Below are 27,990 nucleotides of genomic sequence, written 5' to 3' on the forward strand. Positions count from 1 at the left end.
ATTATATTTTTAATAAACTTGGTCAAAAGTCTTACATTTCAGGAACGAGAGAGTAAAAAGAGAGTGGATAGAAGCATCACCATGAACTTTATTTCACACTTATAGCTATAACAGTAGAGAGATACACTTTCCTCCCTTTTGTTCTTTCGTTTATACTACATTTTACATTTTTCAGGACACAAAATCATCATTTTGATCACCACTGACATGCTGGACTATTTAGGCTTATAGAGCATAACATCTGCTGAAGTGGTATGCACTATTATTGATAAAAAAATACAAATATTTTCTCAAGAAAACGTCTGAAATACTTTTGATTCCAACCAAAAACCAATTGAATCGTACAAGAATCGAAAATCAATTGAAACCGCTAGGCTGCGTTATTCACAAGGTGAACATGGAACAAAAAAAAGTGTGCGTTTCTCAACTTGACGTCGCGTAATAGCTTAGCAGTCAGCTGTTTTTCCCGTGGTTTGCGGAGTTTAAAATACTCCAAGTCTCCAACGCCAGCCTGACCTGGTTTCCACTACCACGAGCCGATGCCATGACCGCCCTGCTCGACTCTCCTATAAATGCGGGCAGGTTTAAACCAATTCACACTCCCCGAACAATCTCGCAAACCAAAGAGAACCAAACAGGTTTAAACCAAATCCAAATCACACTCTCCCCGAACAATTTCGCAAACCAAAGAGAACCAAACCCAAAAGCGATCTCCAAACCGGAGTCATCGCACCGCGTGGGCGGTAAAAATGGCGGCGAGCACCCGAGCCCTCTTCCTCTCGTGCTTCCACGGCGGCGGCGCCGAGGTGAGCCGCCACCTCGCGCTGCGGCCGCGGTACCCGTCCATGCCGCGGCGCCCTAGGACGGTTGCGGTCACCGGTGACGCGAGTGAAGCCGGAGGAAGCGGCGGCGACCTGGAGGCCGCGAAGGGGGCGGCGGAGAAGGAGGAGGAGAAGGTGGCTGTGTTCGCGGTGACCGGAATGACGTGCTCCGCGTGTGCGGGGTCGGTGGAGAAGGCCGTCAAGCGCCTCCCGGGCATCCACGACGCCGCCGTCGACGTCCTCGGAGGCCGCGCGCAGGTCGTCTTCTACCCGGCCTTCGTCTCGGTGAGTATCGGGTCCCCTGGTCGATTCGCGTGTTACTTTATATTCATTTTTTTTCTGTATGAGCTGTTTCCAAATGATATAGTTTCTTTCGAAACGAAAAAAAATTGTCTGGTTGATATTTTTTCTGCATTTTTTTGACCAATTGTTTTTGGCAATCAAGATTATATTAACCTTTACAGTATATTGAGCCATAGGATCGATATCACCACTAACAAAAATCCAAAAGTGGCCATGAATAATAAACGTATACCATCATATGAACATCAAGCCTCTATTTTGAGCTAAAAAATTGGTCATGTCTTTAATTTCAAGTCTTTGTGTTCTTTCAATTCCTATACTTGTATCTCAAATTTGACCGATAATTATTCTGGTTATGCAATTTTTGAAAGAGAGAGGATATGAGAGAATAATGACTTGTATTCCTCAAAACCCTATAAAAGGGTGGAATATATAGTTTCTATACATGTGCCTCTAGATAGGCCTCTATACATGGGCTCAATATACTCCAACACCTCCCCGCAGTCTGAACTACCGGCGCAGCGGTGTTCAAGACTGGACAACAAGAAAGCTAACACCCCCGCAGTCTGAACTACCGACGCATCGGTGTTCAAGACTGGACAACAAGAGAGTACAAGGGCAAACACCCCCCCGGCAGCCACAACTAGCCACCGGCTACGTTGAGGCTGGATCGAAACTCCGAGAAGGTCGAGGAGGGCAGCCCCTTGGTGAAGATGTCAGCAAACTGGGAGGTAGTCGGGACATGGAGTACCCGAACATCGCTGATTGCGGCTCTGTCGCGCACGAAGTGTAGGTCGATCTCCACATGCTTCGTCCGCTGATGCTGGACGGGGTTGGTGGAGAGATACACGGCGCTGATGTTGTCGCAGTAGACGAGCGTGCTCTTGGCGAGCGGTCTGTGGAGCTCCGCCAAGAGCTGTCGTAACCAGGACGTCTCCGCCACGTCGTTAGCGACAGCCCGATACTCCGCCTCGGCACTGGAGCGGGAGACAACCGGCTGCCGCTTGGACGACCAGGAGACCAGGTTGCCGCCCAGGAAGACAGCGTAGCCGGAAGTGGAGCGACGGGTGTCTGGGTAGCCAGCGTCGGTGTAGACCACCAGCTCAGCAGAGGACGAGCGGTGAAGCACCAGGTCGAGGTCCATAGTGCCACGGACGTACCGGAGGAGACGCTTCAGCGCAGCAAAGTGTGACTCCCGGGGATCATGCATCTGGAGACAGACTTGCTGAACAGCGTAGGTGAGGTCCGGCCTGGTGAAGGTGAGGTACTGCAAAGCGCCGGCCAGACTCCGGTAGGAAGTAGGATCAGCAACCGGATCACCCAGATCAGCAGACAGCTTCGCCTGAGTGTTGACAGGAGTGGAGCAGGGCTTGCAATCAGTCATCCCAGCCCGCTCCAGAATATCAAGTGCGTACTGCCGCTGGTGAAGGAGAAAGACAGACGGGCGAGGCTCAACAGTGACGCCCAGAAGTGGTGGAGCTAACCCAGATCCTTCATAGCAAACTGCTGCTGCAGAGAGGAAATGACACTCTGAAGCAATCGCTGACTGGAGGCGGTGAGCACAATATCATCGACATAGAGCAGCAGATATGCAGTCTCATCCCCACGGCGGTAGATGAAGAGAGACATATCAGACTTGGCCTCGGTGAACCCCAATGTCAGCAAGAACGTGGCGAACCGAGAGTACCAAGCCTGAGGAGCCTGCTTCAGACCATATAGAGACTTGTTGAGCCGGCAGACCATATCCGGACGACTCGAGTCCACAAATCCCGCTGGCTGAGAGCAGTAGACAGTCTCTGTCGGGAGATCAGGACGCGGTGAGAAGTGAGGTCAAAACATCGGTACCCCTTGTGGTCAGGGGAGTAACCAAAGAACACATACCGAGTCGAGCGGGGCGCTAGCTTGTGAGGAGCAGTGGCGGAGGTGTTAGGGTAACATGCACACCCGATGACCCGAAGGTGGTCGTAGCGAGGAGGGGTACCGAAAAGAGCGTGGTGTGGAGTGGGAGTAGGAGAAGCAGTGGATGGAAGGCGGTTAAGCAAGTAGGTGGCGGTGTGGAGGCTCTCCGCTCAGAAACGCGGGGGCAGAGAAGCCTGGATCAGAAGGGTGCGCACGACGTCGTTCGTCGTGCGAATCATCCACTCAGCCTTGCCGTTCTGAGGAGAGGTATACGGACAAGACATACGCAGCTGAACACCCCGAGAGAGGAAGAAGGAACGGGAGGTGGAGTTATCGAACTCACGCCCGTTGTCACACTGGACGGCCTTAATGGTGAGGACGAACTGAGTGGACACCCAGGCAAAGAAGTGGAGGAGGGTGGGGAAGGTCTCAGACTTGGCGCGCAAGGGAAAAATCCAAGAGTAGTGTGAGAAATCATCGACCACCACCAGATAGTATTTGTAGCCAGAAAGGCTGAGAACAGGAGAGGTCCACAGGTCACAGTGAACAAAATCAAAGGCATGCGCAGCATGCGAAGAAGAAGAATAAAAGGAAGTCGAACATGACGACTAAGCTGGCACGCATGACAGAGGTGCTCAGCAGGAGCCGTGGTACAAGGAACATCTGTACTACGACTGAGCTGAGCCAGAACGTCGCGGCCTAGGTGACCAAGACGGCGGAGCCAGGTCGTGGAAGACGGCGTCGCGGCAAAAGCGGCAGACGAAGAAGAAGGCGAAAATGGTGCAGCGGAAGAGGAAGGCGAAGGGTGTAAAGTGGCCCGTGCTGTCACACCGGAGTAGCGGACGCCGGGAGGCCGAATCCTTGACAGTGAGGCCAGAAGAATCAAACTCGATGGAACAAGAATTGTCAGCTGTAAACTGACGAATGGAAAGAAGGTTATGAACCATCTGAGGAGTAACAAGGACATTGGGAAGAAGAAAAGAAACAGGAGCAGAACCCACGGCAGTGACAGGAAGGCAAGACCCGTCACCAACCATGATGGAAGAAGGACAAGAGGGGTGTGGGGGTCAGATAGAAGAGAGGATACCGGCATCTGGGGTGGTGTGGAAGGAGGCACCCGAGTCGGCGATCCACTCGGTGCTGACCGGCGGCGTCCGCCGCATGGCGCTGAAGGACTGCGCCAGTGCGGACTGGTCCCACCCCCCAGGCCAGGCCGGCTGCTGGCTGGGTGGAGCGGGCGGGGTCCAGGACGACGCGAACAGGGGAGCAGCAGCGGCGAGCATGGCCGCCGGCGGGGGCTGAGGACGAGGCCCCCCCTGACCCTGAAACGGCCACATCGGGACCCGCTCCTGAGCCGTCGAAGCCTCAGACTTGGCGGCGAGGAGGGCCGCGGCGAGAGCGTCGTCGGCCGTAGCAGCTCCGGGCTGCCCGCGGAAGGCGGCGGCGGTGAACGGCGCGTCCGCGGGGGGCATACCGAATGTAGGCACGGGCGCTGCGGGCGCCATGGGCGCGGGCATCGCGGGCAATGGCACCGCGGGCGCAGCCACGGGCGTCCGCGCGGCCTGCGCGGAGTGCGCGGCGGCCTGCGCGAGCTTGGCCTCGAGGTCCTGCAGGGCGGCCGCGAGGCTGGTGGCGGACGACGCGGGCACCGTGGGCGCGGCCACGGGTGGCGCGGGCGCGGCGCTGTGGGCGGCGACGGCGGCCCAGGGGGCGGCGGCGGCAGCCCAGGCCGCAGGATCCGGCGGCGGCGCGGCGCGCGGGCCCTGCCACGCGCGTCGGCGGCGCCGGCACAGCAGCAGCGACCTGCGCAGCCAGCGACCACAGAGCAGAAGAAGAAGGGGCGGCGGCCGGCGACCACACGCCCGGCGCAGCGGATCTGGGCGCGCCAGAGGAGGCCCCGGCGACGCCCGTAGGCGCAGCTGGGCAGCGGCCAGTAGCAGGTAGAGGAGGGAAAGAGGAGAGGGGAAGGGCCGGCCGGTGGCTATGGGGCCAGCGGCGGCGGTGGGAAAGGGAACAGCAGCAGCAAAGGGAGGAAGAAAAGGAGGCGCCGGTGGCCAGCCAGCCATGGCGGCGGCGGTGGCTAGAGGGAGGCTGATACCATGAAAGAGAGAGGATATGAGAGAATAATGGCTTGTATTCCTCCAAACCCGAGAATGGTGGGATATATAGTTCCTATATATGGGCCTCTATACATGGGCTCAATATACTCTAACAATTTTGATGTAACGTGCAGAGCTCTAAGTTAGTACACCTCATTCAGTTCACTGTATGACTTTCATGTAACGTGCGACACAGATTAGGATTCTTCACTATATTTTGTTCTTTTATACTGTATCACTAGCGCGAGAATCCCAGAAGAAGGTACAGGCCTATGCAGAGAAGCCTTCAATATTGGGCATTTGCGATATCTATTTTTTGTTAAATATAAAATTACAAATTATATGCAGACATATAGACAGGCAAAGGCATAAGATTTTAGGTACTTCTGCGAAAACATTTGAGCTGAATTTTTAGTTACATAGTACATAATCTTGATGTGACACGGAACTTTAGATTTGACTCTTCATCTAGTTACTTTACTATATGATTTTGATATACAACATGGAGAACTGTTTGTTGACAATATAATTCTGATTAAATTAAATATACAGCTGTAGAATTGGACATTTACAGAGTCAGTTCACCATATAATTTTCAAACAGTTGACGCCTAATTAGATGGACGCGTCATTTTAATAGGGAATAAAGGTCATTTTATAGTAGCAGTTTTTTAACAGAATTTTACAGTAGTACTAATCGGTCTGAAAAAAAAACTACAATTGTACTCTTCTTGGGACAGAGAAACATTAGTTTTTGAGTGGTTTGAAAGGGTCAGGTAGGCAGCTCTGCTTATGATGTGCATCTTTCGAGTGCTGTGACCCTTAAACATGGTTACCCCATTGGAAACCCGGTAATATGTTTTGCTGTGAATATCATGATGTGCACAATGCACAGGGCTGCAGCTGTTTTGAGTTGGATTTTCTCTTAAGAAAATAAAAAAATGGTGGTCCCTGCTTACGGTTTACCAGTATTCAATTACAAATATTGAAATATCACATGCAGTGAGCTTTTGCTCCTAAACAGAAATTGGAAGGAAAGATCTACCAAGTATGCCTTTGCGAGGCGATTGCTAAATGCTAATTTGCATGACACTCCCATAAGATAGTCCGAATTTTCTTTTTGTTTGAAATGAATCAAGCGGGAGAGCTGATGATTATATTAATAAAGAAGAAGACCCAAGATTTGGCAAACAACAACCTCCGAAAGACAACAAAACAAACAACAGCTACAAGGATAGTCCAAAATTTAATTAATAACTAATTTGTGCATCAAAATTGGGGTTCATACTGCATCCTCATGGCCCCAGTTATTCACATATAATCGATCTTTTATTTTTTCACGAATACACAGGAGAACCATGTTTCATTTTTTTTTGAACATGAACACAGCGAGGGAGTCCCCCATGTAAATTTTATTAATTTTAAAAGAGAGAAAATAATTACAGAGAAAGTTGCCCAACAAAATTGGGGAAGAGCTTTTGAATAAAAGAAAACTGTACAGGGCGACAAAGAGCAAAAGAAGAGAGACAACTAAGTCAAACTATTAGACCAAGCTAGGAAGGGTGTCTTCAGAGTATCCTTCATTCGATGAGCTTGTGTGAAGCATTCATTTTTGAAATTGCGTTAAGAAGAATTCGATCATGCACAACACATGCCACACACCACTGAATATTGATACATATCACAGTTCCTCTTTTTGTTAAGCTATATCTCTTACTTTGTTTCATAGTTTGTAGTCATTGATCTGTTAATTTGGTGTGTTCCTTCTGATATTCCCAACTGATTATTATATTTTTCAGGTAGGAATAAACTGTCATACTCAAGAATAGTTTGCCATGCACGTTTCTCATCCCAAAGTTACTTTCTTTCATCAGTGGCCCATTTGGGGATGCAAAATTGCAATCTTGTCCCCCATTAAAATAGCTTTTGACTTTGGGAGCAAGACATATCCCTTTCACTTGTATATTGATATTGAAAGGGCAAAATGGGGAATTTCTTTTATTACTGGTGGTCTTTTTCCTGCAGTATAAGCGTATTTGTTCTAAATTCATGAGGAGGGATGGTTCATTGGTTGCCACTGCAGGAGCAGGAAACATTTTCATCTCATATTTCAACCTAGTGGTTGCTTTCTCACACACTATTTTATTGGATGCATTCATGCATCTATGATTTTGTTGGTGACAATTCACAATCACTAAACTTAAATCAGTTTTTGTTACACTGATATTGGCACATTAGGTGTCGTCAAAGATATAATAATTCCACTTATGGGAAAACTATATGTAGAAAATATGATACTGAGATAATATTTAAGAAACCCTTTTATTTGTCCATCACTTTGTTGGCTGGGTGGCTGCCATGAACAGGTGGCAGGTCAACCTGCGAATATTGTTTTTTTTTTGCATATTTAATTATTTATTTACATACTCAGGAATAGTCATATAAGTTTATCTTTTACATATTTAACACTCAATAAAAACAATAACATTAGTCCTTATCCCATTTTTTTTCTGAGAACGCAGTCATCAGTTTCGGACTTTCAGTTGATCAGATCTAATCATGGCAATACCACTGCCCTTTGTGTTGTTTGAATGTCAAATTTCATCAAAACTAGAATTTTTTTTTAACAATGTCTATAGCCTAGCAACCTAAAACCTTGTTTTGGTAAGAGATGATAAAACCAGCATAAGAAAATCTGTACCGCTAAGACTCAAACTATCAATTTTGCGGAAAACTACTCCTACCTATTTCGTCCAAAACTATTTATCCCTGTCCATGTTCTCAACAAACTCAACTGATATATGGTGGCCGCATGTGCACGTTAGAGATACGTAGTGGCATGATTGATATATAACCAAGCAACACATGAAGTAAGTCTCTTTTTTATTAGTGCAATCAAAGCGAGGTGATCTGTATACTCCTTTTAACTGAATGACAACATAATAAATATTGTTTCCTTAAAATCCTTATAAAATCTGTTTTATGAAACTTATCCTTAATAAACTATATCAGAAAAATAACTAACTCTCTGCTCCATTTGCTCATTGCATATATTGGCCAATAGTTAATAAATTATTTATGGCAAACCTGAATGGCTGAAAACCATTTAAAACACAAATCACATTCATTGTTTATGCCATGTTTTAAAACTGTACTGTCTATGTGCCCATGTTGTTTTACCTTTGTTTCCTACATATTCAGATGTCATGTTCATTTATGGATTTTGACAGGAGGAGAAAATTAGGGAAGCCATTGAGGATGTTGGTTTTGAAGCTAAGCTGATTAATGAGGAGGTCAGGGAAAAGAACATTCTAGTATGCAGGCTGCATATAAAAGGAATGACCTGCACTTCTTGCACAAATACAGTGGAATCTGCCTTGCAAGCTTTTCCTGGGGTTCAAAGAGCTTCAGTTGCATTGGCTACTGAAGAGGCAGAGATCCGTTATGATCGCAGGATTGTTGCTGCTAACCAACTTATCCAGGCAGTTGAAGAGACTGGATTTGAAGCAGTCTTGATCACTACAGGAGAAGATAGGAGCAGGATAGACCTCAAAATAGATGGTGTTCTCAATGAGAGGTTAATAATGATACTAGAAAGCTCTATCCAAGCTCTTCCTGGTGTGGAAGACATAAAAGTTGACACTGAACTCCACAAGATCACCATATCATACAAGCCTGACCAGACAGGACCCAGGGACCTCATTGAAGTCATTGAGTCAGCCACATCTGGTGATGTTACTGCATCAATATATCCAGAAGCAGAAGGAAGGGAGCATCACAGGTATGGGGAAATCAATCGATACAAGCAATCTTTCTTGTGGAGCTTAGTGTTCACTATCCCAGTGTTTCTCACCTCCATGGTATTCATGTACATTCCTGGGACGAAGGATGGTCTTGACAAAAAAGTTGTCAACATGATGAGCATTGGTGAACTATTGCGGTGGATCTTGTCAACACCGGTCCAATTTATAATTGGCCGCAAGTTTTATACTGGTGCTTACAAGGCAATGTGCCATGGCTCGCCGAACATGGATGTTCTCATTGCTCTAGGGACAAACACTGCTTACTTTTACTCAGTTTACTCAGTTCTTCGAGCAGCTACCTCTGAGAATTACATGTCAAATGATTTTTTCGAGACAAGTTCCATGCTCATATCATTTATCCTCCTTGGTAAGTACCTTGAGATCTTGGCAAAAGGGAAGACCTCTGAGGCTATCGCCAAGCTGATGGATCTTGCACCGGAAACTGCAACACTATTAATACATGACCATGAAGGGAATGTTGTAGGAGAGAATGAGATTGACAGCAGATTGATTCAGAAAAATGATGTTATCAAAGTAGTCCCTGGTGGGAAAGTTGCTTCTGATGGCTTTGTTATATGGGGCCAAAGCCATGTGAATGAAAGTATGATCACTGGAGAATCAAGGCCCGTGGCAAAGAGGAAAGGTGACACCGTAATTGGAGGTACGGTCAATGAGAATGGTGTGCTCCATGTTCGGGCAACATTTGTTGGATCCGAGAGTGCGCTGGCACAGATTGTAAGACTTGTAGAATCAGCACAAATGGCAAAAGCTCCTGTCCAGAAGTTTGCTGATCAGATATCGAGAGTCTTTGTCCCATTAGTAAGTTCAGTTACATCATTGCAATAAGATAAATGCGTTATTATACCATGATGAATAACCTTCTTCATGCTTGCAGGTTATTGTACTCTCCGTACTTACTTGGCTTGTGTGGTTCTTAGCTGGGAGATTCCATGGTTATCCTCGCTCATGGATACCATCTTCCATGGATAGCTTTCAACTTGCCCTTCAGTTTGGAATATCCGTTATGGTGATTGCTTGTCCTTGTGCCTTAGGGCTTGCAACTCCAACTGCGGTAATGGTTGCAACTGGAGTCGGCGCCTCACAAGGTGTTTTGATCAAGGGTGGGCAAGCTCTCGAGAGTGCACATAAGGTATGAAAAATTGTCTTCCTCATTTGGATAGATTTGTTTAAAACAGTGCTTTCGAATTGGTGACAAACTGATAACGATACTTATTTATATGACATTTCATAGGTGGACTGCATCGTATTTGATAAAACGGGAACACTGACTATTGGGAAACCTGTTGTTGTCAATACCAGGCTTCTCAAAAACATGGTCTTGCGTGAATTCTATGATTATGTTGCTGCAGCAGAGGTATGTTCTTCAACTCTACTATTCTTGTCATCATTTTGAATGAAATAACATTTAGTGCTTTGCAGTGACACTTTTCAAATTCTATGAATTACTTGTCTTATTCAGGACAACAGTGAGCACCCACTGGCAAAGGCAATAGTGGAGCATGCCAAGAAGTTGCACTCTGAAGAAAACCACATCTGGCCTGAAGCAAGAGATTTTATTTCAGTACCTGGACATGGTGTCAAGGCCAACATTAGTGATAATATTCTTATTGTCGGGAACAAGAGCTTTATGCTGTCATCAAGCATTGACATCCCGTTGGAAGCTTTGGAAATACTCACAGAAGAAGAGGAGAAAGCACAAACAGCCATTATTGTGGCTATGGATCAGGAAGTTGTGGGCATAATCTCTGTATCTGATCCTATAAAACCAAACGCCAATGACGTGATATCATACCTCAAATCCATGAATGTGGAGAGCATAATGGTGACTGGGGATAACTGGGGGACTGCTAATGCCATTGGCAAAGAGGTCGGCATAGAAAAGATCATTGCTGAAGCAAAACCAGAGCAGAAGGCTGAGAAGGTGAAGGAACTTCAGGTCAACTATTTTCTGCTTTCTATCATAGCTTTCTTGCTTTCCTCTTGCAAACATTAAGTTATTTACTGTCCTCGCATCTTAATTCCTGCAGTTGTCTGGAAAAACCGTGGCAATGGTTGGTGATGGAATAAACGACTCCCCAGCACTTGTGTCAGCTGATGTAGGTCTGGCGATTGGCGCAGGAACAGATGTCGCCATTGAAGCGGCTGACATCGTCCTCATGAAGAGCAACTTGGAGGATGTGGTTACTGCTATCGATCTCTCCAGGAAGACGTTCTTCCGCATTCGAATGAACTATGTCTGGGCTCTCGGCTACAACATCATCGGCATACCGATAGCTGCGGGGGTGCTCTTCCCATCGTTCCGGTTCCGCCTGCCTCCATGGGTTGCCGGCGCTGCAATGGCAGCTTCATCCGTCAGTGTCGTCTGTTGGTCCCTGCTGCTGAGGTACTACAAAAGTCCAAAGACGTTTGCCAATTGATGACACAGGAGCGACCAGATAGAGCAGCATTAGCGTGAAATAAACTCTAGATATTAATGAGTAGCCGTGCTTAGTAAGGACTTCCTGGAATTGAAGTTGCGTAAACTAAGCTGTACATATGCGTTACTTGTGTAAGGATAATCGATCACAAGGCAAAATTCTGGATCATGTCCATTGTATGGACATGCCCATGGTTCATGGTTGCATGGTGTATATAGCTATTGACTTGTGTACTTCTTGGAACTGAGAAAAAGATGTATGGATGTGTTGGTCGATCCAGTCATCTATGTAAGTATCTTATTTTAGATAAAAGCCATGATCTGTCAATATGAACATGATGAGTTGATGATGGAAACAGAATTTGTGTCTCCAGTCTCCAAATATGACATGCGGAAGACTCATGAAGAACGTCTGCGATGCTTGTTGAATCGAACATCTTGGACGGAGGGGTCATGGTCATCAGATCATGGAGGTGCACGTTAATGGGATCAGACTCGACCGTCGAAAGCAGGGAGGCTGGTGCTTTGGTGATGCTGGAGCTAGGACGTTCGTTCACTCTTCACGGTTGCTTTTCTTTCCTGTTGTGGGCGACATTAGTTGCCTAACCAGTTGCTAACTTCTTTAATGGCACAACAGACACTGAAACACACTTGCAACAGAAAGAGGTCTTGATGCTGAGGCGATGGTCTGATCTGGCCCCCAACGCCAGCAGATGGAATTCGGTTCGTTTTTTTTCCTCGCGGCTAAATGTTCTATTATTTTTTTGTCGCTGAACAAATACTTGGTGGAATCCGATTCTTTGGAATCCGGAGAAGCTTCACGTGTCCAGCTTCCAAACAAGTTCCGCACGATTCTGTATTTTGAATTTTGGATTTCCATTTCGCTGCCTTGCTGTTGGAGACGAAGAGAGCCCCGGAAACCGATGGGCCGCCTGTCTTCGAGCTGACACAGGGGCGGAGCCAGGATGGTGATTTTTTCATTGTTAGGGGGGTGCGACCATACAAATATATATAAAAAATTAATCAAAATTTAAATTTGTAGTGTAAATTTGGGGATCATAGGGGGGGCCAGACCCCTGCCCGCCCCCCCTTGTCTCCGCCCCTGAGCTGACAGATCTCTCACTAGGCTATGATACCAGTTTGTTGAGGCTCTTGCGAAACAGAACTCAATCATCAATTGCTATAGTTGTATCTCAAAAAAAAAAAAATTCAACTGCTGTAGTGAGCTTACGATGCTGTACTGTGCTGGTAGCGTAAACACATTCTGATTTATGTAACACTCCAATCATATTATGATCATGACAACAAAGAGCATAAACGTATGGCAATGACCAATAAAATAGGGAGCTTGTTCCAGCTTCAAGATCGCTATTGACCCCATCTCGTTTCCCCCGTGTATCTATCACTCGAGTGAAATCCCAACTCCCTTCTATTCGACAAAGATATTGTCTAGTTTCTCATGCACTTTTTACCATCCATCAAAGCATGCATTGCATTGCATTCTGGTGGCTGAGAAAAATATTAAAATTAGAGTGCTAACGTACCTGTTGTTACCGGTTTGTTTTCGCTTTTTATCCGTACTTACTTTAGTGGCGTCTAAGACCACGTTAAGTGGTAATAGCATCTCATTATGATATTAGAATATTATCGTTCAGCTTTGTGCGAGCCAGCGCTGCCTACTAAAACGCCGCAGCGGTGGATGCCGAGTCAGCTGCACTTTCAGCTCATCACATTACCGGAATTAATCGAGACCAATATAATGTTCACCAGTTGGATACGGAAGAAACGAGTGCGTTTCCGGAACCGGTGTTGCGTACGCGTAGCAGTTCGTCACCAGCATTTCCTCTCTCATACACAGCACGATCCGCCACCCCGCGCTGGGCGGCTCGCCGCCGTTATAAATCCGGCACGGTTCAAAACCAAATCGCCCCACCTGACACCTACCAAATCCCCAAGCTTATAATTAAGCAGTGGACTGATCGCGCGGCGGCAATGGGGGCGACTACGCGAGGCCTGCTCCTGTCCTGCTTCCACGGCGGCGGCTCCGAGGTGAGCCGCCTCCTCGCCCTGCGGCCACGGTACCCGTCAATGCCGCGGCGGCCGAAGGGGGCGGCGGTTGCTGGCGACGGCGGGGGCGGCGAAGGAGGAGGAGGCGATCTGGAGGCCGCGGGGGGTGCGGGGAGCGAGGAGGGGGAGGAGAAGGTGGCGGTGTTCTCCGTGTCCGGGATGACGTGCGCCGCGTGCGCGGGGTCGGTGGAGAAGGCCGTGAAGCGGCTCCCGGGCATCCTCAACGCCGCCGTCGACGTCCTCGGGGGCCGCGCGCAGGTCGTCTTCTACCCGGTCTTCGTCTCGGTGAGCTCCGGGCACGCTGATGGATCTTGTTTATGTGGTGTTTTTCTTCTTCTGAAAAACTGTTTATGCGACGTTTACAGTAATGCAGAGCTTTAGATTGTCCTGTGGAAACACTTTTCTGAAGAAACATCTTTTTGTTCATTAAAGATACAGTTTCAAACGTGTAGCTCGGTAGTTGCTATGGCCTATGGGCATCTGGGCAGTGTTTCCTTTTCCCAATCACGATCCGCACTCGCTGACGTGGGCTTCGTGGTCCTTGCTCGAGACATTTGAAATCAGCTCACCCGTAAGAGATTTGTCTTAAGGAAAAAAATATGCTATTGCAAAATGCTGAGACGTGTAGTGTTACTTGACAAAGGATTTTTGTGGCCTTAATTGATGCTTCAAGTTAATAATTGATACGAAATGGACTGTGAATAAGAGTACTTCCTCCTTCGCATTTATTTGCTTCCTAAGGACAGGAAGACAGCTTTGCTTCTGATGTACATGGTGGTTCTGCGTATGCGTATCGCTGGCAAGTTTTCAGCAACAAGTGCGGGCTGCCTTCAATCAAATTAGAATTGAAGCCCTACATGACATCTCCCAGAAGATCATAATTCCCAACATAAGCTAAGGTGTCTATCAAAAATTGAGTTGCATATATATAGCTTTCATCTTTTCTTTCCCCCTAATTTTCTGCACCTCATGGAACGCTGATGCATATTATTGATTTTTCCTTGTTGAATTTGTGTCTGCTACTTCATTCCCTCTGCATTCCATTTCAAAGTTCATATTGTTGATCTGTTCACTCGGTATTCTACTAGGTACACCAAGTACCTAATTGATTATTAAACCGTTTAGTTTGGAGCAAGATTCAATTATTCATTTATAATTTGATTCTCACATTTCCCATAATTACCTGCTTTCATCAATTGCACATTTGGCATACATAATCTCAATCTTGTCTGCCATCAGTATCGCTTGATAACTTATTTTTTAAAAAAGAATATCAACTTGGTAGGCACACCGCTTCTCATTTCACTAGAATCTTGAAATCATTACAATGAATGATTTTTCTATTAATGGAAGTCATTTTCATGCAGCATGCACAGCTCTTGCTATGCATGATGGGAAACACTTCATGTGATTGCCCCTGTAGGACTACAAAAAGTTTTATCTCATATTTCAACCTGATGATTGCTTATTCACACACTATTTTATTGGATGGTTTCTATGATTTGGATGCTGCCTATTCTTTCTGCATACTGTAACTTCAACCAGTAACAACTATACTAATATAATGAATAAGATATATTGTCCCATTTATGGATAAAATATAGTGACTAAGATGTTGAATAGTAACTCGATTCTGTTTCATTGGACGTTTTTAAGATGAAAATATTTTAACTAGAAAACTAGTACTACAGTTTTCATCTCTGGTGCCCAGATCTTAAGATGTTTCATGGCACAGATTCTGTAGGATAAAAAAAATACAAAAAAGATGGACTCAACATTAGCATGTATGAAGAAATTCTTTTCTTAACAAATGTAGGTACAAAACCTCTTTTGGTTTTGACTTAAGGTATCACCAAGCTATATTTAGTATTGCTTTCATGAACCCACTTAGAACAGAAACTTCTCTCTTTGTAGCCTGGACCAATATCTGTGCATGATCTAGTATCTGCGCACTTCCTTGGATAGTACCTCCTTTACCAATATCACCTTTTAATTATTGAGAATCGGAAAAGGAATACCCTTTTTGTAAAACTGTTAGGTTCCTGAAAACTAAAGACAGTTTTATGTACACTCATTTATCGGGTCGGGTCGGGTTCGGGTCGGGTCAAATAGAAACCTGGTGTGTTTTTGTCAGCCCGAACCAGGCCCGACCCAACCATCAGGTTGGATTTTTTTGCCCGAACCTAACCATGCCCGATCCAACACATGGTTGGGTCAAACCCGATTTTTCGCATACAAATTTCGGGTCGGGTCGGGTTTCGGGTAAAAAAAATTTGGCCTGCACCCAGCCCGAGTTTTGCGTCGGGTCGAAAATTTCAGCCTGAGCCCAACCCACATGTTGATCGGGTTAGTCGGGTCGGGTTTATCGGGTCGGGCGGCCCATGATCAGGTATAGTTTTATGATTGATGAGTGATGACTATGCAAAGCTAATACATTTACAACAAATAGCATCCATTTGCAAACTTTGTCCTACTAAATAAACCAATTCAAAACATCATGGTCATTACATGCCTGAAAAAGCCTGGCCTAACAAGACGAACCTGAACTTTGGGAGGTGATTGAAAAAACACAACATTTATTAATATTATACGTAGTGGATGCGCAAGTATACCCAACATTTATAGGTGATAGATCGGCTTGTGAATGCCCCTTCTTGGCATGTTTCCCTTTACACACTACAGAAAAGTTGTATTTTTGCAGTTCGTTTGAATTATTCAATATCCAAGCTCATACCTCCCAGTTGATCCAGACAATATCGTCATACATGGAAATTCTCTGATCGCTCTGTTATTTGTGTTTAGTGATGAACGGTTAATAGAAAACCATTCAAATTTTAGCTTTAGATTGGTTAGAGTTTTTTTTGTCATGTTTTTATAGAGAATGAAGACAAGTCATTTTAATTCTTGTTTCCAGAATGAGCACATGTCATTTTAATTCTTGTTTCCAACATATTTATTTATAGATTATGATCATGTAAACCTTCTGGACAGGAGAACATAATTACAGAAGCCATCGAGGATGTTGGTTTTGAAGCTAAGTTGATTGATGAGGAAGTCATGGAAAAGAACATTCTACTATGCAGGCTACATATAAAAGGAATGGCCTGCAAGTATTGCACAAGCACAGTTCAATTTGTCTTGCAAGCTTCCCCTGGAGTTCAAAGAGCTTCAGTTGCACTTGCTACTGAAGAGGCAGAGATCCGTTATGATCGCAGGATTGTTTCTGCTGGCCAGCTAATCCAAGTAGTGGAAGAAACTGGCTTTGAAGCGATACTAGTCACCACAGGAGAAGATCGGAGCAGGATTGACCTCAAAATGGATGGTGTTCTCGATGAGAGGTCGTTAATGATCGTGAAAAGCTCTGTACAGGCTCTTCCTGGTGTGGAAAACATTAAAATCGACACTAAATTACACAAGGTCACCATCTCATACAAGCCTGAACAGACAGGTCCCCGGGACCTCATCGAGGTCATCAAGTCAGCTACATCTGGTCTTGTCAATGCATCAATATATCTGGAAGCAGATGGAAGGGACCAGCATAGGTATGTGGAAATCAAACAATACAGGCAGTCTTTCTTGTGGAGCTTAATATTCACCATTCCAGTTTTTCTCACCTCCATGGTGTTCATGTACATCCCTTGGTTGAAGGCTGGACTGGAAAGAAAGGTTTTCAACATGATGAGCACTGGTGAACTATTGCGGTGGATTTTATCAACACCAGTCCAATTTGTTATTGGTCGCAAATTCTATGCTGGTGCTTACAAAGCAATGTGCCGTGGCTCACCGAACATGGATGTGCTTATTGCTCTAGGGACGAACACAGCTTACTTCTACTCAGTTTACTCGGTTCTTCGAGCAGCTACCTCTGCGAATTACATGTCAACTGATTTCTTTGAGACTAGTTCCATGCTGATATCATTTATCCTTCTTGGAAAGTACCTTGAGATCTTGGCAAAAGGAAAGACCTCCGAAGCTATCGCCAAGCTGATGGATCTTGCACCGGAAACTGCAATACTGTTGATACATGACCATGAAGGGAATGTGGTAGGAGAGAAAGAGATTGACAGCAGATTGATCCAGAAAAATGATGTTATTAAAGTAGTCCCAGGTGGAAAAGTTGCTTCTGATGGCTTTGTTATATGGGGCCAGAGCCATGTGAATGAAAGCATGATTACTGGAGAATCACGACCAGTAGCAAAGAGGAAGGGTGACACTGTAATTGGAGGGACGGTGAATGAGAATGGTGTGCTCCATGTACGGGCAACATTTGTCGGGTCAGAGAGTGCACTGGCACAGATTGTAAGGCTAGTTGAGTCAGCGCAAATGGCAAAAGCTCCTGTCCAGAAGTTTGCTGATCAGATATCTAGAGTCTTTGTCCCCCTGGTAAGGCCATTTACATTATATTGATCCAATCTATGGTCTACTCTTATGAAAAAAATGCTGAACATTCAGCTTCGTGCTTTCAGGTGATTCTTTTTTCTTTGCTTACTTGGCTCGCATGGTTCGTGGCCGGGAGGCTCCATAGCTACCCTAACTCATGGCTACCACCATCCATGGATAGTTTTCAGCTAGCTCTTCAGTTTGGGATATCGGTTATGGTGATTGCCTGTCCTTGCGCCCTAGGACTTGCAACTCCAACTGCCGTGATGGTTGCAACTGGAGTTGGTGCCTCGCAGGGCGTTCTGATCAAGGGTGGGCAGGCTCTGGAGAGTGCACAGAAGGTATGGAATAATGTCATCTATTGTGTGTGGACTTACATGTTTACAGAAAAATCATTGAGTTGTTCATAAATATTAAATCATGGTACTTCATAGGTCGACTGCATCGTTTTTGATAAGACAGGGACACTAACCATTGGGAAGCCTGTCGTTGTTGACACAAGGCTTCTCAAAAACACGGTCTTGCGTGAATTCTATGACTATGCTGCAGCAGCAGAGGTATGTTCTACAACTCTTATGTTTCTTATCATTTTTTTGCTTAATTTTTCCATAAGTTTAAAATTATTCCCTTTTTCTCTCATCTTCATTTTGTGATTTCATGGATTCTTATCTCGTTTAGATAAACAGTGAGCACCCACTGGCGAAAGCGATAGTGGAGCATGCAAAAAAGTTGCATCCAGAAGAAACCCACATTTGGCCTGAAGCAAGAAATTTCATTTCAGTAACTGGGCATGGTGTCAAGGCAGAAGTTAGTGACAAGAGTATCATTGTGGGCAACAAGAGCTTTATGTTGTCATCCGTCATTGATATTCCCTCAGAAGCTTTGGAAATACTCATGGAAGAAGAGGAGAGGGCAAGGACAGGGATTATTGTGGCTATGGATCGAGAAGTTGTGGGCATAATATCTGTGTCTGACCCGATCAAACCAAATGCCCATGAAGTGATATCGTACCTCAAGTCCATGAATGTCGAGAGTATAATGGTGACCGGTGACAACTGGGGGACAGCTAATGCTATCAGCAAAGAGGTTGGGATCGAAAAGATCATTGCTGAAGCGAAACCAGAGCAGAAGGCTGAGATGGTGAAGGAGCTTCAGGTGAGCTATTGCGTGCCTTATTTTGTCACTTTCTTGCTCTTATATTTAGGTGATCAGTTATTTGCTGCCCTAAAAACTAAACTCTTGCAGCTGTCTGGACGAACTGTGGCGATGGTTGGTGATGGAATCAATGACTCCCCAGCACTCGTGTCAGCTGACGTGGGGCTGGCGATCGGCGCAGGAACAGATGTCGCCATTGAAGCTGCCGACATTGTCCTCATGAAGAGCAACCTGGAGGATGTGATCACTGCCATCGATCTGTCCAAGAAAACCTTTTTCCGCATACGGATGAACTACGTCTGGGCGCTCGGCTACAACGTAATTGGCATACCAATTGCTGCAGGGGTGCTGTTCCCGTCCACTGGGTTCCGCTTGCCGCCGTGGGTTGCCGGCGCCGCAATGGCAGCCTCGTCTGTCAGTGTCGTCTGTTGGTCCCTGCTACTGAGGTACTACAAGAGTCCAAAGATTGTTAGCAGTTGATGACACAGGAACGACGAGGATATAGCGTATGCCAAGAAAAGAAAAGAAAAGGGAACGTAGATAGTGTAAGATCCTGGTGGAATGACAAGGGATGCTAACATTGCCCGAAACAAGCTCCCTGGATCCCAAATTATTGGTTGTTTTGGTTTTTCTAGATACACTGATTTTACTATGCACCTAGGCATGATATATATTAAGATGCATAGCAAAAATTATGCATCTAGAAAAAACAAAATGAACGAAGGGAGTATATATTAGGTAGTACGGTGTATATATTATAGGGTTATACTACACGTTGGAGTTGAATATAGGTGAACTGTGGTGTGCGTACATCTGCATCGTGATGATACCAGCTGACTGTTATAATTTGGAAGACGAGAAAGTGATCGAAACGGTTCGTTCAAAAAAGAAAAAAGAAAAGGAAGCCTGAATATATAATCTCATGATTGACACGCACACGCACTGATGCTGTGAACCGGTAAACGTTCTGTCCTGATGCCAATGTTGTCAGATCGAGATGCCAATGGGATCATATTCAACCCAAAAGCAGAGAAGCTTGGCGCCTCGATGCTGCTAAAGGTCGAAAGGCAGTTGTTGCTTTACACACTGTCGTTTTCCTCCCTCCGGCCAAGGGCCAAGGTTCGTTACAAAGCGATTAAGCAAGGCGCCAACTACTTTAATGATGGCACAAGCAGCACAACAGCAGCAGCACTCGCATGCAACAGAAAGAAATCCTGATAAGGTGGTAAAATAATGCGCGTGACTGAGTGGCTCACTGGCTGGAAGTGCTAGGCCCATTACCCAGCAAGCAATCAAACCCAGAAAAGCTCAGTGCCCTTTTCTTGCCCTCCGAGCCGATGATCACGGCGCACCCGGTTGGTTGCATTGCGTTGCGGCGACCAGATTTTTCTTTTTTTTGAAATCAGCGGCGACCAGAATTGAACGACCATGCAGATGCAAGCACTCATGTACTGTGGGCCCGTTTAGTTCCCAAAAATTTTCACCTCCCCTTTAAAACACATGTATGAAGCACTAAATGTAATTAAATAATAAAACTAATTACACATTTTGGATGTACACGACGAGACGAATCTTTTGAGCCTAATTAGGGCATGATTAGCCATAAGTGCTACAGTAACCCACATGTGCTAATGATGCGGTCAAAGGCCTCAAAATATTCGTCTCGCGGTTTCCAAGTGAGTTTTGAAATTAGTTTTTTAATTAGTGTTCGAAAAGCCTTCCCGACATCTGGTCAAACAACGACGAGACACCAAAAATTTTTTATTTTAGGAACTAAACGCTCCCTGTATACACACTGCCGGCGGCGGCGTCATGCGTCCGTCACGCGTCGGAGGTCCAACAGACCAACACAACAGAAAGTCAGAAGGTTCTCGAAACATCCTCAGGCATGATGCGCCGCTTCTCCTTCGGAGGAGCGAGCTACAGCAGCCGACGCCAGCATCTGCGTCAGAGCGTATCGGTGTTCCACGAATTCGCAGTCCTTGGCACTTTGACAGCCACAAGGGGAGACCTGTGATTCTCCCATGCGGCGCAACCAAAAAATTACCTATAGTACTTGTCATATCGATTCTTCGGACACATGGAGCATTAAATGCAGTTGAAAAAATAACTAATTATACAGTTTAACTGGAAATGACAAGATGAATTTTTTAAACCTCATTAGTCTATAATTAGATATTAATTACCAAATAACAACGAAAATGCTACAGTACCTAAACCCAAAAATTTTCATCACCTAAACACGCGCACGGGGCACGGCCGCATGGGAGCAACAAGTTTTTTTTAATTTTTTTTATAATGGTTTTTTTTAATTGAGGGGGAGCAACAAGCGCACGGGCCCAAAAGGCCGGGTGCTTCCTGAGCGCTTTTTGAAGGCTGCCGCGACTTTCTCGGTCTCGCTTTTCACACTAGTTCCAACCCGTGCGAACGCGGGCTGCAGGAGAGCACAGAAACAAGCCCGCCCTTCCTTGCAGGTTCGCCGGCCCACGGCCCAGCGACTGAGCAACCGGAGCCCGCAGCCGCCGTGACCAATCCGATACCGTTCGATCCCGGCCGTACCCATCGGAGGGTGCAGTGCAGCCGCAGCCGCGAGGGTTGACCAGCGCACCACGATTCCGTCCACACGCGGCGGGCTCCCGGCCGCGGGCGCGGGCGCGCGGCAGACGCGGCGCCACCGAGAGCTCTCCCTCCTCCCCCTCCGCGATTCCGCGTGGGTCGCACGCTGCTGCTGCTGCGTTCACACTTCACACTCGTCGTCACAGCGTCGGTCATCCCATCCAACCCCCCAACTCCCCGTGGGCCTGGCCGGTATAAATCCCCCGAGCCGGTGACGTCTCGTCTCGGCCCACTATCCGCTCTCGGCTTCGTCTGCACGCTACCGCCTGGCCGCCGTTTCTCCCCGACCCAGCTGAGCTCTTCTTCTTCGCCGCCGACGCCGCCCGCCCCTCGCCCCAGCATGGCCGCCGCGTCGTCCGCCACCTCCGTCCACGACTTCACCGTCAAGGTCAGCCCCGTTCGTCTCGTCGCCCTCTCCCCTCCCCCAAAACGCTTCTGCGCGTAGGTTCCAGAGGTGATAGGAGCCTGTAAATTTTTCACACGGATCGCCTGCTTGGCTGCTTAGCTTGCCCGACCGGGCCCGCTTGCTGTGCTTACTCCTGGGGTTCCAGTGACTCTCGAATCCCGATTCGTGCGGCGTGAATTTTGCTGCGGATCTAGCTGTTTTGCTGAATTTCGTGAACAGTAGATGCCGCGGCTTCCGATTTTGGAGCAAGAGTCTAACGGATGCGTTTTGCCTGGTGCTGTGTGCAGGATGCAAGCGGGAAGGACGTTGACCTCAGCACCTACAAGGGCAAGGTTCTCCTCATCGTCAACGTCGCATCCCAGTGGTATGACCCATCTGCATAACCTCGCCTTGCTCTGTAATACTCGACTTTGGCACATAGTAACTAGAACTGGGTGTGACTATTGTAATTGTTTGGTCCGTTGCAAATTTGTGCCAGTAAGGTTGTTGATGTGATTTGTGCCTACTCGATATATTCTGTAAAATAAATAAATAAATAATGTCTGTCTGTGCTTACTCATTTCATTGTCTGATGTAGACATCTATGCTTGGCTTATTGGCTGACAATATATGTACACTGCTAATTGTTGTACTGTGACTGATTATTTCAGTGGATTAACTAACTCCAACTACACCGAGCTGGCCCAGCTCTATGAGAAGTACAAGGACCAAGGTGTGTCCTTAATCTATTGCCTTTGTGTATTCTTTGTCTTGTGTTGCTTATCTGTTCTCATGGCAATATGGACTATGATTTATTTTGTCCAACTGTTGGTTGTTCAGCAATTTAAACAATTTTCAGTTGTCGGTGGTGCTGTTCAGTGATAACTGGGTACAATTACCAATTTTGTGGTTTGTAGGCTTTGAGATTCTGGCTTTTCCATGCAACCAGTTTGGTGGGCAGGAGCCTGGCACCAATGAGGAGATTGTCCAATTTGCCTGCACACGCTTCAAGGCCGAGTACCCCATCTTTGACAAGGTAAAAGTTCTACGATGTTTCTCCTCAACTAAAGTAACACATTGTAAGATATACCTATCTTGATGCAAAAAAAGTTTGAAAAACATACATTCATCTGCTTTAACAGGTTGATGTGCTGGTATTAGTTATGATCCTCTATCCATGTAGAATATTATTTCTTGTGGAGTTGTACTGAGCCCAAGCTCTTCTTATCAGGTTGACGTCAACGGTAACAATGCCACGCCCCTCTACAAGTTCCTGAAGTCTAGCAAGGGTGGCCTGTTTGGTGACAGCATCAAGTGGAACTTTTCCAAGTTCTTGGTTGACAAGGAGGGGCGTGTTGTGGATCGCTATGCGCCGACCACTTCCCCTCTGAGCATTGAGGTAAACCTCCAACGCCCCATTTTACATTTGTTATATAAACATAACCAATATGTTATCTTGAGACCATTCTAACATTTTTCTCCAATCTCTGCAGAAGGACATCAAGAAGCTGCTTGGGAGCTCTTAAACCATCTGAGCGCTAAAACTGTATTCCTCTGAGCGCTAAAATTTACAATGATATTGTATTAATAAAGTAGTGCTCTGCTGCAGTACCCGCTCAATTTCCATTGCATGTGTATTCGTATATTCCCTTTGAATGGATTCCGATGATGTATACCGGTTAGTTCTGCTTTATGCTTTATCGAAAATATTGTCGTGGTGTGCCTGTGGTGATTGCATTTTCGGGGAGCAAACACATTGGCCTGCCATTTCTTCAGGCTTCAGCTTGACACAATGCTAGTCCGTCTGCTGTTAACTTGCAACGTAAAACAGCTGTTGATACTTGCAACTGACGTGATTCACAATCCAACAGTCAAAACAAACAATAATTGAAGTCTTCTACAGAAGGCAGACAAGAAGACGAAAAACAGATCGCAAATTGGCCCAGCACAAAAAATCAGTTGACTTTTCAAGAGTCACAAAGACTCACAGAGTCCGGACCAGACATCTCAAAAGTAAATTCAGGCCAACCAGTCCTGTGGGCCGGGCCTGGAGTAATCTTTGGTCCAAATCAAACTGATACATGCTTTCTTTCCGTTTTAGTCGTCTTAGTTTTGTATTTAGTTACAGTAACTAAATTTATAGAAGTATATCAACATCTATAATACTGGTTAAATGCACTAATAAGATAGTATTTTATATTTGATTTAACGAAGACACTTCATGTTGTATATGCAGGTCAAGATAGTTTGATATAGAATAAAATTAAAATAACCTATATTTTGGAATATAGGGAGTAGTTCTATTAATAAATGTTCAAAAGAATATATTGCTTTTTAGATGAGCATATGTTCTTCATTAAATGCGAATACAAATTTTAGCCATCAAGAAAGATTGTTCGGATGGCTGTGGCTGGTAGCTGGTGCTGATTTGTTGTAAGAGAAAAATACTGCTAGCTGGTGTGTGTTGCTGATTTGGTGTGAGAGAAAAACAGTAATGACTGGCTGGCTGACAAATCAGCTGAACATAACGAAATATCAACTCGACACCAGGTCTGTTAAATTTCGAAAATGTTTATAGTGACTCGGCACGAGAACATACAAATTATGGATCCACCATAACAGTTCAATTCTTGCCAAACATAGTTACAACTAACAGAAGACAAAAGATATTTTCAATATCCCTCACGACTTCGATTCATCCAAAAAAAAAAAACCCTCAAATCAAACTTCAAAAATACAAGACACGTTTCATCTTGTTATGTAAGTAATGAAGTTGTCGAGGTCCTTCCGCGATGATCCGCCCTCGGCGACTGAAGCACGGATGGACTCGCCGAGTGCATTGGTCTTCTCCCGCACTGAGTCATCTCCAACAAATTTTAGTTAATTTCGATAAAATTTTATAGTGTGAACGCGAGGTTTTAATTCCAGGGTCCGGCTCTTCATGTGGGGCCCACAGGTAGTTCTAGCCACACTGGTTTGCACAAAATAGCTGCCAGTCAGTCATCTCCAACAAAATTCAGTCAATTTCGATAAAATTTTCTGATATAAACACGTGGTTTTAATTTCAGAGTCCAGCTCTCACGTGGGACCCACATTTATATATAGTTATACTATTTTGTAAAAAATATCCATTTCAACCCACCCCAACCCGCCTCAACCCGCATTTATATAGAACCCGCCCCGACCCACCCCATTAACTAATACAACACATTTTAAATCATCCAAACACACTCTATTTCAAAACCCGCCCCATAAAACTCATTTCAACCCAACCCATTAGCAGGGCTACCTTGAGGTGTTTGCACACGAGCTCCGCCACTAGCGGCTGGTCGGAGTGCATGGGCCAGGCGAGCATCGGCTTGCCATGGCTCAGGCTCTCCATGGCGGAGTTCCAGCCGCAGTGGCTCATGAACGCTGCCGTGGCGCCGTGAGCCAGGATCTCCAGCTGCGGCGCCCACGTCGTGATCACCAACCCCGTGCCTCGGATTTGTTCGGAGAACTCGGACAGGAACCTGGCGTGCCGGCTCTCCACGGCTTCCTCACGCACCACCACGCCGCGATCGGCATCGCGCAGAACCCACACGAACCGCTGCTTGCTGTCGCGCAGCGCCGCGGCGAGCTCCGCGACTTGCTCCGCAGCGAGCGACGACGTCGTGCCGAACGACACGTACAGCACCGACGCCGGCGGCTGCTCGTCCAGCCAATCCAGGCACCGGTGCCGCGTCGTCGGCCCTCCCGGTACCCGTGCGGTCGCATCGAGCAGCGGGTTCATGGGTCCGACAACGAAAACGTTCTTGCCGCGGTACTCCGGATCACTGGCCACCACGTCGATGAGCTCCGATCCCTCGATCGCTCGGCACGTGTTCATGATCACTCCGGCGAAGGCCGGACTCTGTCCGTCTCCTTGCGTCCTGACGATGTACTCGACGAGCTCCCTCGGCAAGCAGGCGGCCGGAGGCGGGGCGTCGAGCCCGATCGCGCGCAGGAGCCGCCGCCCGGCGTCCGTCCACGCCGCGTCGAAGGATGCGGCCACGCACTGCAGGCAGTACGCCTCGCCGTTCGGGATCTCCGCCGCCGCGGGCGCGGCGAAGGAGCTGAGGCGGTCGTACAGGACGACCACGCGGCGGGAGCCCGCGGAGATCCTCCGGAGCAGTCCGCCGACCGGGGCGCGCGCGCCCGCGGCGAAGGCCTCGGCCATGGGGATGAGGTGGGACGGGAACGGCGAGGGCGCGGCCGGGTCCGGCGGCGGGGCGGCGTGCGCGGGGACGTCGAACTCGTGGAACTCGACGCGGCGGAGGGCGTCCTCGCCCCAGCCGTGCACGCGCGCGCGCGCCTGGCGGACGTGGGCAACGGGTGCCGCGTAGTGCACGGGGAGCCCCCGCGACGCGAGCTGCAGCGACAAGTGCAGCATCCCGTTGAGGTGGCCCTGCGCCGGGAACGGCACCGCCACGACGGCGACGGATTCCATGGAGATTTCAGATTCGACTCGAGCATGCCATGGCCATGCCTTCTTGAATGGTCTGGCTCGCTGGCATGTATATACTCAGAACGAACTTGACCAAAGGGCAACCTTACGTGCAGTTTCGAAGATCTTTTTACCAGGCTGTAGAATCTGCGATGACTAATCATCAGTAACCCACAAGAAGCAGCGGCGGTGACCTACGGTGTGGTGTGGATTGCGGTGTGCGTGGAGCTTTCCCTGCTCTCTCAGTTGCTTCTTTTCCTCAACACGTTCATGCCTTCCGTTGGTTCGCAGGAATGCAGGATAGTCGTCTCGATCAGGTGTAGAAAATGACCTCGCCAAATTCTGACAAGTAACCAATTGAAGCTTCCAGAACGATTGAACATTTGCATCTCGCATTTGACTCAATCTGAGCTGGAAGCTGCCTAGATGGTGGAGCCGTCACTTCAAGCTTCTATTTTTCGTTCAGTTTTATGGCGTGAGGCTTTATTTCCATGCCTTCAGCCGTACGCCCTTTGTTGGTTGGTTAACTAGCCTATCAACATGTGCTTTAATTAGAATTATTATAAAAATAAGATTTATAGCTAATACTTATAATTATCTATCTTACGTCCTCTTTCATCTATTAAATATTCTAACATAAACTTTAAAATACAAATTTACTATTATCTAGTTGCAATAAATTTCATTGTGCATCACACCCCTATTCATGTTTGATATATATATATATATATATATATATATATATATATAATTGAACTATTTATTTGTGAATGATATTCTTATCTCTTCCATCATACATGAATACATGGTGACACATATCGTGAATAGTATTTTTTATAAATAATATATTAATAATAATAGAAATAACAATTTGGAATTTTATATTGGTACATTTTAATATTTTGTTATAATTATACAATTTAAATTTAGATTTAGGGGGCACTTTAACTTTTAAGAATAACTAATTGGATGATTTATATGTAAATTTAGAGGGGTATTTGCATTATTTTTATAATGGTATAGGCGGGTAATTTACTTGAAGATTACGAGTTACTTTAGATTTTTTTTATAATGGCAGAAGTGGGCAATTTAGATATATGTTTAGGGGTTACTTTACTCTATTTTTATAATAATAGAGGTGGGTAATTTTTAGAAAAGATAAGAGATCCAATGAATATTATGATTAGAGTTATCGAATTTATAGCTAAATGTTTCTGTTTGTTGTGAGAATTTCTAGGATTTTTCTATTTTTAAGTGTCCACCTAGGATTGACTTCACATGGAGGTTTCAAAATGGGCCTCCTAATAGTAATAGTAAGATACATGCAACCGGAGATTATAGCTCACTGATTAGGCAATGGAGTCGAGCCATGTGCAGGACTTCGCATCCATCTTTCGCAAAATTGATAAGTCATGTATAGCCCATTAAATCCATCTAATTCAATAATTACACGTATCTAACTTCCCGCCACTATCACTTAGTTTTTTTTTACACATACCTGCACTAATTTATAGGAATATACGTGATGGAGTCGTTGGATGAATGGATGGCTGGTCCAACT

General features: G+C 46.1%; 4 protein-coding genes across 6 annotated transcripts; 3 read left to right on the forward strand and 1 right to left on the reverse strand.

Moving 5' to 3' along the window:
- Positions 1-549: 549 nt before the first annotated feature.
- Positions 550-11,717, forward strand: LOC120683342 (copper-transporting ATPase HMA5). The gene is made up of 6 exons (XM_039965417.1): positions 550-1,106; positions 8,352-9,743; positions 9,820-10,074; positions 10,177-10,299; positions 10,405-10,881; positions 10,973-11,717. The coding sequence occupies exons 1-6, from the start codon at positions 750-752 to the stop codon at positions 11,360-11,362; spliced, it is 2,994 nt and encodes a 997-aa protein (XP_039821351.1). The 5' UTR covers positions 550-749; the 3' UTR covers positions 11,363-11,717.
- A 1,422-nt stretch (positions 11,718-13,139) lies between these two features.
- Positions 13,140-19,773, forward strand: LOC120681627 (copper-transporting ATPase HMA5-like). 3 transcript variants are annotated; one of them, XM_039963208.1, is made up of 7 exons: positions 13,288-13,713; positions 14,175-14,327; positions 16,420-17,811; positions 17,895-18,149; positions 18,243-18,365; positions 18,487-18,963; positions 19,054-19,751. In XM_039963208.1, exons 3-7 carry the CDS (start codon positions 16,486-16,488, stop codon positions 19,441-19,443), a joined length of 2,571 nt encoding a protein of 856 aa, XP_039819142.1. In that variant the 5' UTR covers positions 13,288-13,713; positions 14,175-14,327; positions 16,420-16,485; the 3' UTR covers positions 19,444-19,751. The 3 variants fall into 3 exon arrangements, with proteins under 3 accessions (XP_039819140.1, XP_039819142.1, XP_039819141.1); XM_039963207.1 differs by lacking the exon at positions 14,175-14,327 and having other exon boundaries at positions 13,354-13,713; positions 19,054-19,773; XM_039963206.1 differs by lacking the exon at positions 14,175-14,327 and having other exon boundaries at positions 13,140-13,713; positions 18,487-19,773.
- A 2,013-nt stretch (positions 19,774-21,786) lies between these two features.
- On the forward strand, positions 21,787-23,688 carry LOC120681628 (probable phospholipid hydroperoxide glutathione peroxidase 6, mitochondrial). Its single transcript, XM_039963209.1, has 6 exons — positions 21,787-21,967; positions 22,273-22,349; positions 22,636-22,697; positions 22,882-23,000; positions 23,196-23,363; positions 23,458-23,688. The coding sequence occupies exons 1-6, from the start codon at positions 21,920-21,922 to the stop codon at positions 23,488-23,490; spliced, it is 507 nt and encodes a 168-aa protein (XP_039819143.1). The 5' UTR covers positions 21,787-21,919; the 3' UTR covers positions 23,491-23,688.
- Positions 23,689-24,515: 827 nt separating this feature from the next.
- LOC120680528 (putative cis-zeatin O-glucosyltransferase) lies at positions 24,516-26,713 on the reverse strand. The gene is made up of 2 exons (XM_039962027.1): positions 25,254-26,713; positions 24,516-24,935 (listed from the first exon to the last, which is right to left on the reverse strand). The coding sequence occupies exons 1-2, from the start codon at positions 26,430-26,432 to the stop codon at positions 24,927-24,929; spliced, it is 1,188 nt and encodes a 395-aa protein (XP_039817961.1). The 5' UTR covers positions 26,433-26,713; the 3' UTR covers positions 24,516-24,926.
- Between the last annotated feature and the right edge of the window lie 1,277 nt (positions 26,714-27,990).

Source organism: Panicum virgatum, chromosome 7N (assembly GCF_016808335.1).
Source record: "Panicum virgatum strain AP13 chromosome 7N, P.virgatum_v5, whole genome shotgun sequence".
Lineage (NCBI taxonomy): Eukaryota > Viridiplantae > Streptophyta > Magnoliopsida > Poales > Poaceae > Panicum > Panicum virgatum.